We start from the raw sequence: 17,374 nt of genomic DNA on the forward strand, positions 1-17,374 counted from the left end.
AAGCTGGCGTTGAGCTACTGATAAATTCTCCCCTGTGTTTATGCTGCAGATCAGACAAATTTTGTATTAGACAAATAGGGCCCTGACCACCACAGGATATGAAGAAATTAATTAGCACAGAATTTACAGTATATATTCATGTATATGTAAACCTTTCATCAAAGTAAAACTCACATCTCCAACACAGACGGGATCGAGCGTCGGCAGCCGATACACTGCCAGGCTGTTGGGGTTATCTCCCCCGGTAGCCAGCAATGTGCGGGAAGGGTTGATCTCGATGGCATGGATTCCACAGCTCTGAGGAGTTGTATTAACCGGTTCACGATCTTTCAAGATGGGGATCTTTGTGATTTGTCCTGTCTGTATATCCACTACAAATAACTAACAAGAAAAGAAAAGAAAAACTAAAGAAGAATGACATTTGGAACAGAAACAATATACAGATGTAGCAGAGGTGAGATGATGATTTGGCATAAATATGTTAACATTTATCTGTTACGTTGCCTACTGTTACTGCTTTAACAGCAATATCTGCACTTGAATACCATAATTTACCTTTTAAATGAAATTTTTAATATATCAGTATAAGGGAGCATTCACACGACCGTGTTGGTTTTGCGGTCCGTAAATCACGGATCCGTGTGTTCCGTATGTCTTCAGTTATCTTTCCTTTTCCGTTCCGCAAGTCCGTATAATACGGACGTGGTGCTTCCGTGTGTCATCCGTTTTTCAAGGTCCGCAAAAAACTGAACTGGGACTGAAATGGGGTTTCCTAGAATGTTTTCAGTCCAGGGGTCCGTTAAAAACGGATGACACACGGATGCATTTCCGTGTGCTATCCGTTTTTCACGGATCAAATGACTTTCTATGGGGCCACGGACCGTGATTTGCGGCCAAGTATAGGACATGTTCTAAAAAAAAAGGAACGGACACACGGAACGGACAGCACACGGATGAGAATAAAAGGCATACCGCAATTTTCACGGACCCATAGAAATGAATGGGTCCGTGCATTGTCCGTCAAAATTGCGGAACGGACGCGGAAGAAAAACACGGTCGTGTGAATGCTCCCTTAGAGAGAGCTTAACAGTAGACGGCTTATTACCTAGGTTTGATACACTGAACTCAATAATTACAGTTCTAAGCTCCCCCTAGTGGCAGATGCGGGTAGCCAGCGTGTTCAGCTTCACAATATTGATGGCTTATCCTCAGGATAGCCGCCATTGGTGTCAGATCCCCAGCTGTTTTAAGGGGCCACACCACTCATGCGAGTGCTGCAGCCCTTTCAATGTTTACCTGCATGCCATACTTTATAGTGGTGCAGGGTAATTACAAATTTGTCCATTCACTTGAAATGGAGAAAACTACATTGTAGCAGTGGTGCAGGATAATTGCAGACAGCAAGCAGGAAAACACTGAGGAGGCTGCAGCACTCGTATGAATGCACGTAACCCCTTCAAACAGGTAATCGCCGGGGAGGGTCAGGGTACGAAAGTCGGACCCCCCCACGGATCTGATATGATCAATATCATAGCCTATTATGAGACTACAACATCAATATTCTAAAGCTGAAGTTCATCATGACAAATTTTTGGGCAAAATCACGACAGGACGATAAAAAGTTGCAGATAGAATTATTTTAACTCAGTTTAAAACTATACTAACTAGTGTCAGAGTAAAGATTTTGTATTGCATCCTAACAGCTTTATACTTCATGTATGGCCAAACAGCGCAACCATGCAAGCCGAGACGGTATTCATTTAATTTATTATAAATCGGATTGCTTTGTCAGCATTCATTGCTAATGGCTGTGTGGGTACAGTCAAATCCAAAAGCTGAATAAACAATCAGTTTCCAATGAGTTGAAGGCATTTCCCAGGAGTTCAGTATTGACAGCCGATCCATAGAATAGGTCAATAATTATCTGAACAGTGAGGGCCCGACTACCGACACCCCTGCCGATCAGCATTGTAGGATTCCCCATTTCAGTCATATTGCGCAATACGTCACACCTGAAACAGCGAATTCTACAGCACTGTGAAGAATTATCACCTGTGGTTCTGAGTGTTCACATTGGAAGTCGCTTTTCTACAAATTACACCAGTTAAAAGGGTATGTCCAGACGCTTGCCTCCTCCTGCATGTATAATAATCACTAGTTCAAACCACCTCCACTCTGTTACTCCCTGCCAGGCTTCCTTTTTTTTTGACTGCAGCAGCAACACACACCTAACAACTGCAGCCAATCAATGGCCTCAGTAGCCTTGTGCCATATACTGCTGAAGCTGTTGAATGACTGCAGCAGTCACAATTACTATATGGGCACGTCACTGCTGCAGCCAAGAACATAATGTCATAACTGCAGTGGCAGGGAGAGTTAGGGCGCCTTCACACGCTATGGATGTTGCTGCAAAATTTTCAGCGACTGAAAATCAGTTCCATTCATTTGAATGGGGTGGCAAGCACATGGATTTCCGCAAGCCCAATTCAGGTGAATGGAACGGATTTTCAGTCACGGAAAATTGTGCAATAAAATCTGCAGCGTGTGAAGGCGCCCTTAGTGTGAGGATGTTGAAGGGGAGGGGGGTTTTGAACCGGTGAGTATGTTATTTTATCATTTTAAAATCTTCCTCGCCTGTTTCCACTGCTTTTTTACACTCTGACAACCCCGTTGCATCAATAATCTTACCGTATTGCATTTGGTTCCACAAACGACTTGACGGTGGTTCAGCCATTGTGATGCGAACACCTTATTGAGGGTTCCAAGTTGGAACTCCTTCTCCTTTAGGATGCCAGGCAGAGTTTGAGCAGCGCAGCCACGTAACAGGCGATAGTAACTGGGGTCGTCCTGTGCCTTCAACTCTCTTGTCTTCAGATAAAACACCATAGACTTCTTCTCTGGAGGAAGCCGCCTCCGCTTCTGAATGGCATAGTCCCAATCGGCCTGCAATATGGCAGATAACAGTGAGTCAACTATTAAAAAGTTTGCAAAGCTGAGAATACGTTCAATCTGAATAAGTTCCGTAGCAGAGGAGGAGGAGGCAGGCCAGGAGGGCGACGCGTCACTCAGGACGTCATGCACCTGCGCCGCCCACTTTATGAATGGAGCAGGAGGCGCGGGCACGTGACGTAGTGAGTGACGCGCCACCCTGCCTCCTCTCTGCTATGAAACTTGTTGTAAGTCATACAGCTGGATTACACATGATTATTATATTTTAACAATGCCTACAGGTTAGATAGGATTTGCAACAGTAAGCGGGGCCAGTGCATTAGAATACAGGGACCGCACCGGTCCCCGCTGTCATTCCTAATCCAGATGCCGGCCCCCAGCCCCTGTATTGGGGGTCATTCACACTGCAGGGACACTTATGGGGGAGATCTGTGAATGGCACATAGCATAAGATGCTATATATGTGCCATCCACAGTTCCCCCCCCCCCATAACAGTGCCATCCAGTTCCCCCCCCCCCATAACAGTGCCATCCACAGTTCCCCCCCCCCCATAACAGTGCCATCCACAGTCCCCCCCCCCCATAACAGTGCCATCCACAGTTTCCCCCCCCCCATAACAGTGCCATCCACAGTCCCCCCCCCATAACAGTGCCATCCACAGTCCCCCCCCCCATAACAGTGCCATCCACAGTCCCCCCCCCCATAACAGTGCCATCCACAGTCCCCCCCCCCATAACAGTGCCATCCACAGTCCCCCCCCCATAACAGTGCCATCCACAGTCCCCCCCCCCATAACAGTGCCATCCAGTTCCCCCCCCCCCATAACAGTGCCATCCACAGTTCCCCCCCCCCCATAACAGTGCCATCCACAGTTCCCCCCCCCCATAACAGTGCCATCCACAGTTTCCCCCCCCCCATAACAGTGCCATCCACAGTCCCCCCCCCCATAACAGTGCCATCCACAGTCCCCCCCCCCATAACAGTGCCATCCACAGTCCCCCCCCCCCATAACAGTGCCATCCACAGTCCCCCCCCCCATAACAGTGCCATCCACAGTCCCCCCCATAACAGTGCCATCCACAGTCCCCCCCCCATAACAGTGCCATCTACAGTCCCCCCCCCATAACAGTGCCATCTACAGCCCCCCCCCCATAACAGTGCCATCTACAGTCCCCCCCCCATAACAGTGCCATCCACAGTCCCCCCCCCCCATAACAGTGCCATCCACAGTCCCCCCCCCCCCATAACAGTGCCATCCACAGACCCCCCCACCCCATAACAGTGCCATCCACAGTCCCCCCCCCATAACAGTGCCATCCACAGTCCCCTCCCCCATAACAGTGCCATCCACAGTCCCCTCCCCCATAACAGTGCCATCCACAGTCCCCTCCCCCATAACAGTGCCATCCACAGTCCCCTCCCCCATAACAGTGCCATCCACAGTTCCCCCCCATAACAGTTGCCATCCACAGTTCCCCCCCCATAACAGTGCCATCCACAGTTCCCCCCCCCCCCCATAACAGTGCCATCCACAGCAAATAGACCTCTTGCACAATTCCCTTAAAATATTGCATATCGTTATCGCAATTTTTAGGGCCCTAATCGCAATTGCACAAAATTCCCATATCGTGCAGCCCTAATGAGTACTTGCGATGGTTTTGGTGATCACTCCTCCCCATACTGTGGAGAAGATCCTTGCATGTAAATGTAGCGGTTTCATCCACTGACGAGCAGGTGATTATCTGGAAGGAAAAGCTTACGCCTCATCTGCTCAATTGAGCAGTGTAAAGGGGCCTTAACCTCTTAAGGACACATGACGTACCGGTACGTCATGATGTCCTGGTACTTAAGGACACATGACGTACCGGTACGTCATGTGTTGTTCCGATCACTGCCGCCCGGCCGGCAGTGATCGGAACCCGGTGCCTGCTCAAATCATCGAGCAGGCACCTAGGCTAAATGCGCGGGGGGGTCCCGTGACCCCCCCATGTCGGCGATCGCGGCAAACCGCAGGTCAATTCAGACCTGCGGTTTGCTGCGATTTCTGCAGTTTCTGATCCCTGCGGTCCCTGACCGCGGGGATCAGAAACTTTAGTATTCCTAAAATAGATCTGTATCCCTCCCCCTGCACCCCCCGAGTGATTTTAGCCCGGTGGGAGGTGCAGGGGGAGGGTTGCGGGCAGTGCGGGCGGTGCGGGAGGCGGGCGGTGCGGCAGGCGGGATTGCGATCCCCCGCCCGCCTCCCCTTGTATAATCGTTGGTTTCTAGTGGGTATACCAGGGTGCCAGCACATTGCTGGCACCCTGGTATAAACGGCTGACATCTGCGATGCGATGTCAGCCGTTAACCCTTTCCATACAGCGGTCCGTACGGACCGCTGTATGGAAAAGGTTAACAGCGCAGGGAGCTCCCTCCCTCTCCCATCGGGGGGCTGCTGTGCCTTTGCAGCCCCCCGATGGGAGAGGGAGAGAGCCCCCAGAGAGCCCCCCTCAGCCCTGTGCTTACCCTTCCCCGTCTGCGCAGTTCTGAGCAGACGGGGAAGGTTCCCATGGCAACAGGACGCCTCTCAGGCGTCCTGCTGTCCATGGTGCTGAACAGATCTGTGCTGAAAGCATAGATCTGTTCAGTGTAAGTAAAATACAGTACAGAACAATATATATTGTACTGTACTGTATTATACAGACATCAGACCCACTGGATCTTCAAGAACCAAGTGGGTCTGGGTAAAAAAAAAAGTTAAAAAAAGTGAAAAAAAAGTAAAAATCAAAAAACACATTTATCACTGATTAAAAATGAAAAAAATAAAATTCCCTACACATGTTTGGTATCGCCGCGTCCGTAACGACCTGATCTATAAAACGGTTATGTTACTTTACCCGAACGGTGAACGCCATAAAAATAAAAAATAAAAAACTATGATGAAATTGAAATTTTGCCCACCTTACTTCCCAAAAAAGGTAATAAAAGTGATCAAAAAAGTCGCATGTACGCCAAAATAGTACCAATCAAACCGTCATCTCATCCCGCAAAAATCATACCCTACCCAAGATAATCGCCCAAAAACTGAAAAAACTATGGCTCTTAGACTATGGAAACACTAAAACATGATTTTTTTTGTTTCAAAAATGAAATCATTGTGTAAAACTTACATAAATAAAAAAAAAGTATACATATTAGGTATCGCCGCGTCCGTATCGACCGGCTCTATAAAAATATCACATGATCTAACCCCTCAGATGACCACCGTAAAAAAATTAAAATAAAAACGGTGTAAAAAAAGCCATTTTTTGTCATCTTACGTCACAAAAAGTGTAATAGCAAGCAATCAAAAAGTCATATGCACCCCAAAATAGATGCCAATCAAACCGTCATTTCATCCCGCAAAAAATGAGACCCTACTTAAGATAATCGCCCAAAAACTGAAAAAACTATGGCTCTTAGACTATGGAGACACTAAAACATTTTTTTTGTTTTAAAAATGAAATCATTGTGTAAAACTTACATAAATAAAAAAAATTGTATACATATTAGGTATCGACACGTCCGTGACAACCTGCTCTATAAAATTACCACATGATCTAACCTGTCAGATGAATGTTGTCAATAACAAAAAATAAAAACGTGCCAAAAAATCTATTTCTTGTTACCTTGCCGCACAAAAAGTGTAATATAGAGCAACCAAAAATCATATGTACCCTAAACTAGTACCAACAAAACTGCCACCCTATCCCGTAGTTTCTAAAATGGGGTCACTTTTTTGGAGTTTCTACTCTAGGGGTGCATCAGGGGGGCTTCAAATGGGACATGGTGTAAAAAAAAAACTGTCCAGCAAAATCTGCCTTCCAAAAACCGTATGGCGTTCCTTTCCTTCTGCGCCCTGCCGTGTGCCCGTACAGCAGTTTACGACCACATATGGGGTGTTTCTGTAAACTACAGAATCAGGGCCATAAATAATGAGTTTTGTTTGGCTGTTAACCCTTGCTTTGTAACTGGAAAAAAAATATTAAAATGGAAAATCTGCCAAAAAAGTGAAATTTTGAAATTGTATCTCTATTTTCCATTAAATCTTGTGCAACACCTAAAGGGTTAACAAAGTTTGTAAAATCAGTTTTGAATACCTTGAGGGGTGTAGTTTCTTAGATGGGGTCACTTTTATGGAGTTTCTACTCCAGGGGTGCATCAGGGGGGCTTCAAATGGGACATGGTGCCAAAAAAACAGTCCAGCAAAATCAGCCCTCCAAAAACCAAACGGCGCACCTTTCACTCTACGCCCCGCTGTGTGCCCGTACAGTAGTTTACGGCCACATATGGGGTGTTTCTGTAAACAGCAGAGTCAGGGCAATAAAGATACAGTCTTGTTTGGCTGTTAACCCTTGCTTTGTTAGTGGAAAAAATGGGTTAAAATGGAAAATTAGGCAAAAAAATGAAATTCTCAAATTTCATCGCCATTTGCCAATAACTCCTGTGCAACACCTAAAGGGTTAACGATGTATGTAAAATCAGTTTTGAATAGCTTGAGGGGTGTAGTTTCTTAGATGGGGTCACTTTTAGGGAGTTTCTCCTCTAGGGGTGCATCAGGGGGCTTCAAATGGGACATGGTGTAAATAAACCAGTCCATAAAAATCAGCCCTCCAAAAACCATACGGCGCACCTTTCACTCTACGCCCCGCTGTGTGGCCGTACAGTAGTTTACGGCCACATATTGGGTGTTTCTGTAAACGGCAGAGTCAGGGCAATAAAGATACAGTCTTGTTTGGCTGTTAACCCTTGATTTGTTAGTGGAAAAAATGGGTTAAAATGAAAAATTAGACAAAAAAATGAAATTCTCAAATTTCCTCCCCATTTGCCAATAACTCTTGTGCAACACCTAAAGGGTTAACAACGTATGCAAAATCAGTTTTGAATACCTTGAGGGGTGTAGTTTCTTAGATGGGGTCATTTTTGGGTGGTTTCTATAATGTAAGCCTCGCAAAAATTGAGTTTTTGTAAATTTCTGAAAGATTTCAAGCTTTGCTTCTAAACTTCTAAGCCTTATAACATCCCCAAAAAATAAAATATCATTCCCAAATCAATTCTAACATGAAGTAGACATATGGGGAATGTAAAGTCATCACAATTTTTGGGGGTATTACTATGTATTACAGAAGTAGAGAAACTGAAACTTTGAAATTTGCAAATTTTTCCAAATTTTTTGTTAAATTAGGTATTTTTTGGTGCAAAAAAAATAATTTTTTTGACTTCATTTTACCAGTGTCATGAAGTACAATATGTGACCAAAAAACAAACTCAGAACGGCCTGGATAAGTCAAAGCGTTTTAAAGTTATCAGCACTTAAAGGGACTCTGGTCAGATTTTCAAAAAATGGCCTGGTCCTAAGGTGTAAAAAGGCTGTGTCCTTAAGGGGTTAAAAGCTAATTTCTTTATTTATTTTTTTACGATTGCATTTTACTCATTTGGGGCTAAAAACATTTTTAGCAATTGGTCTTTATTAAAAATATTGAGCTGTTCTGTCACACAGGGTTAACTGTTTTTCTAGCTGTGTGCATTAGTGTTAGTCTAGCACCAAAGTGCTCGAGTAGAACACCTTGGGATGCTCTGGTGCTTTACCGAGGAACCAAGCACAATGCAAGTCAATGGGAGAACCCGAGCATTAAACCAGGCACCCCCTGCCCTGAGGAGGAGAGGGTGTCTGGTTCATAGTAAAAGGTCAGAAATTGATGGAAACCCCACTGAAATGGCTCGGGGACAGCATGGGGAGGATGTCTGGATACATCTCGGACTCCCAGGTCGCTGCTGGGAACGATGTTGTCTGAGTAGTACGCCACTTTTACAGACTGACAATAATACGCACAAAACCGAAGATAAAATTCATTTTGGAGGAAAAATTGTTAGGAAACATTCTTTCCTGTATATTTACTTGTATATAAAGTGCAAGTGCTGCCAAAAATTACAAGGAAGAGGCACTCCGATACAACCTGTATATCACAAAGGAGGGCCTCATTCACATTGTGGTACAATTGTTCAGGTAGTGGGACTTCTACACTCATAAAGCCTATGCACTAAGTGAAAGGGCTGCCAAAAATTACAAGGAATCTGCATTACAATACACCCTTTATTACACATAAAGGAGGGCATCATACACACCCTTGAAAAATTATGATTGATGGCCTGCTGGTGACCCTCAAAAATATTAGGAGCGAGGGCAGCCTAATAAGCATGTTGATATGATTGAGGATGAGTAGCATGAGAAAAGGAAGCAAATTGAACCATATACCCTTTTTAGTAGTGAAGGGGTGCATGGGAATACAGTGTATTCAATATACCATAAAAGCCACATTTAAAGTGCCTTTATGTTCAGTCGCTTTCCTCTGCTGGAGTAGAGAAGTCAGGGGCAATCCAGGCCTTGTTCCTTTTGATAAGAGTCAATCGGTCAGCATTTTCAGTTGACAGGCGGATGCAGTTATCAGTTATGCCCCCAGCAGCACTAAATAGACGCTCTGACAAAACGCTGGCAGCGGGGCAGGCCAGCACATCCAAGGCGTAGAGCGCCAGTTCGTGCCACGTGTCCAGCTTGGACACCCAATAGTTGTAAGGCACACAGGGATCACTGAAGATGCTGACAAGGTCTGCTACGTTCTCCTTCACCATCTTCCAAAAATTTTCCCTCCTTGTGACATTAGGCAGCGCATCAGGTTAAGGGTGCTGGCGAGGTGTCATAAAACTGTCCCAGGCCTTGGAGAGCGTTGACCTGCCTCTGTTGGAACTGCTGCGTGTTCCCCTCGTCTCCCCTCCTCGACTGGCCAAGGAACTATGTACTCTGCAGCCAGCGTTGTCAGCTGTTAATTTTTGGAGAAATGTTTCCACAAGGACCTTCTGGTATTGCACCATTTTGCTCATTATCTCCACCACAGGAATGAGAGATGAGAAGTATTCTTTGTAGCGGGGGTCGAGAAGGGTGAACAACCAGTAAAATCGGTGTTGGCCAAAATGCGTACAACGCGAGGGTTACGGGAAATCCACGCTGAACAGATGGAATAAAACTTCCTTGGGTACTACCCTCTGTAGTGGAGGCAACAGTCGCCTGCTCCTCCTTATCCAATTTGCGCTGAGAAGACGAACTGAGGGTGGTCTGTCTGTCACCCCATGTACTGTCTTCCCCCATTTCCACCTCTTCCACATGCAAAGCATCCGCCTTAATTGTGAGCAGCGAGCGTTTCAGTAGACACAGAAGTGGGATGGTGACACTGATAATAGCGTTATTGCCGCTCACCATCTGTGTTGATTCCTCAAAGTTGCATAAAACCTCACAGAGGTCAGACATCCATGCCCCTTCGTCGCTTGTGAAGAGCGGAAGCTGACTGGAAAGGCGACGACCATGTTGCAGCTGGTATTCCACTACTGCCCTCTGCTGCTCACAAAGCCTGGCCAACATGTGGAACGTGGAGTTCTAGCGCGTGCTCACATGGCACAATTGTCGGTGAGCTGGCAATTGCAAGCGCTGCTGCAGCGTTGCCAGGCCGGCAGAAGCTGTCGATGATTTGCGGAAATGGGCACACACGCGGCGCACCTTCACCAGTAGCTCAGGCAAATTGCGGTAGGTTTTGTGAAACCGCTGAACCACTAGGTTGAACATGTGGGCCAGGCATGGTATGTGTGTGAGCTTGCAGAGCTCCAAATCCACCACCAAGTTACGGCCATTATCAGACACAACCATGCCTGGTTGTAGGTTGAGTGGCGAGAGCCACAGCTCAGTCTGGTCCCTTATTCCCTGCCACAGCTCTGCGGCGGTGTGCTGTTTGTCACCTAAGCAGATCGGTTTAAGAATGGCCTGTTGCCGCTTCCCCACTGCAGTGCTAAACTGCTTCCAGCTACTGACTGATGGCTGACTTGTACCGCAAGATGATAATTCAGAGGTGGAAGTGGAGGAGGAGGAGGAGAAGGGGGGGGGTTGCAGCCACTAACGTAGGTGGCGGCGGAAACCCTGATGGAAGTAGGGCCTGCAATCCTTGGCGTCGGTAGCACCTGTGCCATCCCAGGGTAAGACTCGCTCCCGGCCTCCACAACGTTCACCCAGTGTGCGGTCAGGGAAATGTAGCGTCCCTGGCCAAAAGCACTTGTCCATGTGTCAGTCGTTAAGTGCAACAAAGGAGAGAAAAGATAAAAAGAATGCGGCACTCACCAAAAAATACTCTTTGCAGCTTTATTCACAAAAAGGTCAGCGTCATGCAGGCAAAAACACAGCTAGAAGGCAACAGCCATTTCGCTTGAAAAGGCGCAACAAGCGCGAAACGGCTATTGCCTTTTAGCTGTGTTTTGCCCACATGACGCTGACCTTTTAATGTGAATAAAGCTGCAAAGAGTATTTTTTGGTGAGTGCCGCATTTTATTTTCTCTCCTTTGTTGCAAATACTACTTGTTTTTTATGCTGAGCACCACCACTACTTACATTCGATCAGTGCAGCACCAAATTAAATCTTACACCTACAGCAGTGCCGACCGTATCCTCTACATATTACTCTGTCGTTAAGTGGACCTTCCCAATAAATGCGTTGCTCAGGGCACGGGTGATGTTATGGGACACATGCTGGTGTAAGGCTGGGACTGCACACTAGGGATCGACCGATATTGATTTTTTAGGGCCGATACCGATAATTTGTGAACTTTCAGGCCGATAGCCGATAATTTATACCGATATTCTGTGAATTTTCATTTAAAAAAAAAAAAAAATCCTACACAAATCTGCTGAAAGTGAATATATGTTTATTGTTAACGTGTATTTTTTTTTTGTAAATCTTTCTTTCATTTATACTTAATATTTTTATTTTTATTTATTTTTTTACTAACTTTTAGCCCCCTTAGGGACTAGAACCCTTGTCCTATTCACCCTGATAGAGCTCTATCAGGGTGAATAGGACCTCACACTGTCCCTGCTGCTCTGTGCTTTGTGCACACAGCAGCAGGGAGCTGAACATGGCAGCCAGGGCTTCAATAGCATCCTGGCTGCCATGGTAACCGATCGGAGCCCCAGGCTTACACTGCTGGGGCTCCGATCGGAGGAGGAGGGGAGAGGGGATCCTGTGGCCACTGCTACCAATGATTAATACTGGGGGGGGGCACTGCACCACCAATGTTTTTAATACGGGGGTGGGGGGCGCACTGCGCCATCAATGATTAATACTGGGGGGCCACACTGCGCCACCAATGAAGATAAATATCGAATTTATTCATATACAGGAGGCGGGAGCTGGCTGCAGAATCACATAGCCGGCTCCTGACCTATATGAGCGGTAGCTGCGATCCGCGGCACCTGAAGGGTTAACCACCGCGGATCGCGGCTACTGCTCATAGAGTTCGGGAGCCGGCTATGTGATTCTGCAGCCAGCTCCCGCCTCCTGTTCAATTTGAATGAATGAGTAAGTTAATATCATTGGTGGCGCAGTGGCCACAGCCCCGCCCCTCCTCTTCTCATCTGTCTCTTCATTGGTGGCAGCGGCGGCAGCAGCAGCACAGGGGGAGGGAGACACTGCTTCCTTCTCCCCTGTGCTGCTGAGGGAACACGGATAGGGCTGTGTTCCCCATACGTTATCGGAATATGCCGCACCTATGGGGTTAACTGCCGCTGATTGCAGCTCCCTGTCAGAGGCAGGGTGTCGGGTACCGTATGCGATTCTGCTGCCGGCACCTGCCTCCTGTATTAAAAGTTAAAGACAACCTTTCATGGGTTCGGACTTTGTTAAGTTACCAAGCTACATAGAGCGGCGCCCAGGGATCTCCCTGCACTATTATTCCTGGGCGCCGCTCCGTACGCCCGCTGTGGCCCAGTTACCGTCTCCTGCTCTGTATGCTAATTACTATTATCGGAGCAATGGGGAACAACCCTACCACCGCCTAATAAAAAATTACACTGAATTAATGTCACTGATATTGAGGTTGCACAAACATTATACAGGAGGTATAGCGCAAGTAATGTCGCTGTCACCACCGCTTAACAAAAAATTTGACTGAATTAATGTCACTTATATTTAGGATGGGCAAACGCTATACAGGAGGTGTAGCGCAGGTAATGTCGCTGCCACCAGCAGCAAAAAATTTGACTGAATGTCACTGATATTTCGTACAGGTAATGTAACTGTCCTCAGCAGACACCTTCTACGGAAAAAGAACACTGGATTTCACAGATATTTTTAGGCTGCGCACACGTTAGATAGGAGATGTAGCGCAGATAATTGTTGCTGTCCGCTGCGGCCAAACAATTGCAAGCCATTTAGTGCAGATTGCGCTAAAAATATATATTGCTGCCACATACAACTATAGTCCTTAAAAGAACGTTTGGGTCTATAACAAGTATAAAAACTAAAATATTGCTATTTCAATCCCTACACTATCTCTCCCTTCTGCTCTCCCTGACTAAAACTGAGCGGAACACGTGTCATTGGGTGCTATATAGCACCCGATGACGCGTTTCGGCCAGCCAATCACTGTAATGCCAGCAGCCAACATGGCTACGGCATTACAGTTAATGGCAGTACTTAGCAGCCAACAAACGTGCGAGGAGGAAACTCGAGCATCGCACTCGAGCACACGAGGTATTTGGCCGAACACCACGATGTGCTGAGCATGTGCTGAACTAGTGTTCAACCGAGCATGATCGCACAACACTAGTGTGCATCCTACTTTCACCTTGTGCTGATCATCTAATAAACCTCATCACTAAACTACTAAGAGGTCATAAAAACACTTATTTAAGCCACATTCTTATCAGTAAGATAAGGACTGAGCTTAGATGAGTGTTTATAATGTCGGAGAGCAGAGATAACAAGATTTTTGTGAAACTCACATGTAAAATCTCTTTCTCGCGGGGTTCATTGGGGGACACAGGACCGTGGGTATAGCTTGCTGCTGCCACTAGGAGGCGACACTAGGCTGAAAAGTGATAACTCCTCCCCTGCAGGCTATACCCCCTCCAGCCTGGAGAGAGCATATCAGTTTGTGCCCAACCATAGGAGTAGGAGAAAATAACCATACGGTAAACAACCAACAACTGACCAACGCCAGTCGGATCAAACCAGAACTGGGGCCATACTGGCTCCACAACCGCCAACAATCACAGCAAACAGAAATTACTGGGTGGGAGCTGTGTCCCCCAATGAACCCCGCGAGAAAGAGATTTTACAGGTGAGTTTCACAAAAATCTCATTTTCTCGCTGGTATCATTGGGGGACACAGGACCGTGGGACGTCCTAAAGCAGTCCTCGGGGAGGGAACAAATCACATGCCCCTGGAGAAACAAACACCCTAGAGGATGCGTAACTCACTGCCGCCTGCAAGAATTTGCTGCCTGGAACAGTGTCCGCCGGTGCCTAGGAAGGCACCCGGTAAGACTTGATGAACGTGTGCCCGGAAGACCAAGATACTGCCTTCCACACTGGAAGCTACTGCATGAAGGAGATGGACCTGAGAAGCGCTGACCGCTGGTCGGGTGGGCCAAGACTCAGCTGGGCGTTGCCTACCCGAGGGCAAATGCCCGAGCAACTGTTGAACGGATCCATCTGGAAAACAGCCTTTGGAGGCCGTCAGCCTTGAAAAGGACCCCAGGATAAGAATTGGTAGAAGTCCGTAGGGCTGTAAGCGCTAGTCAAGGACAAGCAAGCTCAGAGGCCAAATCACATGGCTGATGGAGAGCTCGGTTCGTGTACTACGAGGGGGAAGAAGAGAAACCCATGTCTGTGAGGTGTGGAAAGGCAACCACCTACTGCGAAAAAAGAGGATCCTGGACGGAACACTGCCCTATGTTCATACTTAAAGAAAAAAATACGTACAAGAAAGGCGTATCAACTCAGAGAAAAAAAATAAAAAAAATAACGCCACCAAACAGCTGGCTCCTGGCCGCAGCTGTGGAAGTAGAACTAAAAGGCCAAGTCCGTAGGATTCACCTCTGGTCCAGAGAACGCCCCCTAGGGAGCGGAATATTGGTAGACCAACACCCTTATAGCCATAGAGGCTGGTGGTGAGATTTCTAGTGAGAGAAGCTGCCTGATAATCACTAAGAAACAAACGCCTGAGCCAGGCGTGCCCCACTGCAGGCCAAAGTATCAATACCACACGGGAAAGGTAAAGTAAAGCCAATGTGAGCACCGCTAGTGATGGGAAGCCCCGTCAGTGACTATATTTCAACAAAGCGGCAACGCTGCCTGGAAGGACAGATGAGTGGAACAAAGATGAGAGAAAAACTCTTGCCGGGTGAAGTTCGACTACACTCCACCCGTCTTGGGAAGGCTCTCAGTCCACCCCCGGAATGAGCAGTGAAAGAACAACCACCATTGGCTTGAGGTGACGTAGATATCACCGACATCTGAAGAGAGGTAGCACCAATGGCGTTACAGTATGACTACTAGAATCCAGGTCCCGCTTAGAACGGCAATCTAGTGTTGACGAGTGCCGTAGGGACTGATCTACCCAGTAGAACGCACTCAAAAAGTAGGTGCCACTCACTGTAGTCTTCAACAAAAGATTATGTCTTTATTGGTCACAAACAATACTCTGCGACGCGTTTCGGCTCACATCAAGAGCCTTTCTCAAGCATATGGATATGGATATGGATTAGATGTGGCAGAAGGACAACAGTTGTCAGAGCCACGGACCCTTATTGGTAGTAAACCAGAAAGAGGCCAGAACTAAAGCCCATTCCCATGTGAGACTGGAGCTCTACAGCGTCTAGTGGTGATGCGATACTCCGCCTGAAGGGGAGGCCCTACAAGGGAAGTCCCAAGAGTAATGCTCACGCCATACTCCAGCCGAGGAGTAGGCCACACCGTAGAGGTCACTGATTCTCGTGTTAGAGGAATCCGTTGCCTGACGAAAGAACTGTGCAGAAGGAACCTTAGCATGTAATGGTGACTCAAACACCCCTCGTGCGGTAGAGGTTACCGCATGCTCCGCCAGCGTGGACATGAGGGGAAGGCCTGAGGACATCCAGTAGAATTTCTGGTATCAAGCTGGCCCAGTTAGTAGAGCTAACCTTAAACCCTCCACCTGACAAGGGCGCTGAACAGGAGCAACTGCCGAATTAGTACCAGGGTAGAACCCCTACCTGAGGGGGGCTGTCTCGCTACAGCGACTAGGAGCATCTAGCCCTAGCGTGAAGACTACCCTGCGAAGGAGAAGCCGTTGTAGTAGCCACTGCAGATTGCCAGCATAACGCCCTCACCTAGATAAGGATGAGTGGTGGACGAAGCATCCGGAGTCGGTGGAATATTCTGCTTGCTGGATCTTGACCACAGTACTCTGTGCAGTGTGACTGACCTGAACGGTGGAGTGCTCATGGGGATGGGGAGTCTCTAGGACACCTAAGGCTGGGTGACACCCCTGAGAGCACAAAGGCCGCCATTTTTGTGACTCCAATAAGTGCATGAAGAAAAGAGGGATACAATATGGGAGTATCCACAGTATCCAGTGGCAGTATCCATATGCCACTAGATGAGAACATCAGGCACCAGCGGTACCGACTGTTGCCACGGACCACCTGTGAAGGAAACCAAGGCCTCTAGAGTCGTGGCGTAGCTGAAAAACAGCATGCAAAGATGCATAGTGATTCCCCCATTACTGAAACGTTTGTAGAGGGTAATGCCATAGGAAGTATGTGATGGCAAATGGGAGATGGAATAGTAACCAACGGAAGCGCAATCCCCCTGTTAGGGAAGGGGGTAGCGTGATAGTCAGAACCGCAATCTACGGAAGTGTAATTACCCACTCAATGGAGGGGGAAAAATCTACGGCAAGCACTGCGCCCAGTGGCAGTGCAAAGGCCTTATCTATGATCGGGAGTAACATATCCAGTAAGTACTGTAACCCGAGGTAGTGCAAATACATCACCCATCGAAGGGGGTAACGCACCTAGCAGGAACTTGCATATGACGAGTTCTGTACTCTGTGGGAAGTGCCATCATCCCACCCCAGAAAGGGTGTAATGCGTACGTAAACACTGCGACAGCAGTGAGAATGCCATAATGCCACCTATACAAAAGGTTAATGTATGCTGACGATACTGAGCCCAGTGGAACTTCAATTCCGCCACTCACAGAACGAGGGCACCTATGGCTGGCATTGAGGCCAATGCTAGTGAGGTCAGTCCACCTCAGGAAGGAGGTAATACCCAAATTAAGCACTGTATCTAGTAGAAGTGTAAGTAGTGCCTAAGGAAGGGGTTAATGCATACACCAGAACCAGAAAATTAATCCGGATTCATGTCAGAGTCCGAATAACTGTCCTGCTTCGGCTCGCTCGTGCGCAGTTCCACCTCTCAGCCTCTAGCCCATGGCTGTTGCAGGCTGTGGCGGTGTTGACAGAAGAACCAAACTACCCGGAGGTGGAATGGAACTAAAGTTCTGCTTACTGATTGCGCAGACGGTGCTCTATTAACCAAAC

The 17,374-nt window shown here is 47.3% G+C and overlaps 1 protein-coding gene across 1 annotated transcript in view; it reads right to left on the reverse strand.

The window, feature by feature from the left end:
- DCAF12 (DDB1 and CUL4 associated factor 12) overlaps positions 1-17,374 on the reverse strand; it is a 56,276-nt gene that overhangs the window by 19,674 nt on the left and 19,228 nt on the right. Inside the window, exons 2-3 of the mRNA XM_040421177.1 lie at positions 2,689-2,943; positions 175-381 (exon numbers count right to left, since the gene is read on the reverse strand). Of these exons, the coding sequence (XP_040277111.1) occupies positions 175-381; positions 2,689-2,943 (462 nt within the window). The remainder of the gene's footprint in view (positions 1-174; positions 382-2,688; positions 2,944-17,374) is intronic.

This window comes from Bufo bufo, chromosome 2 (assembly GCF_905171765.1).
Source record: "Bufo bufo chromosome 2, aBufBuf1.1, whole genome shotgun sequence".
Classification (NCBI taxonomy): domain Eukaryota; kingdom Metazoa; phylum Chordata; class Amphibia; order Anura; family Bufonidae; genus Bufo; species Bufo bufo.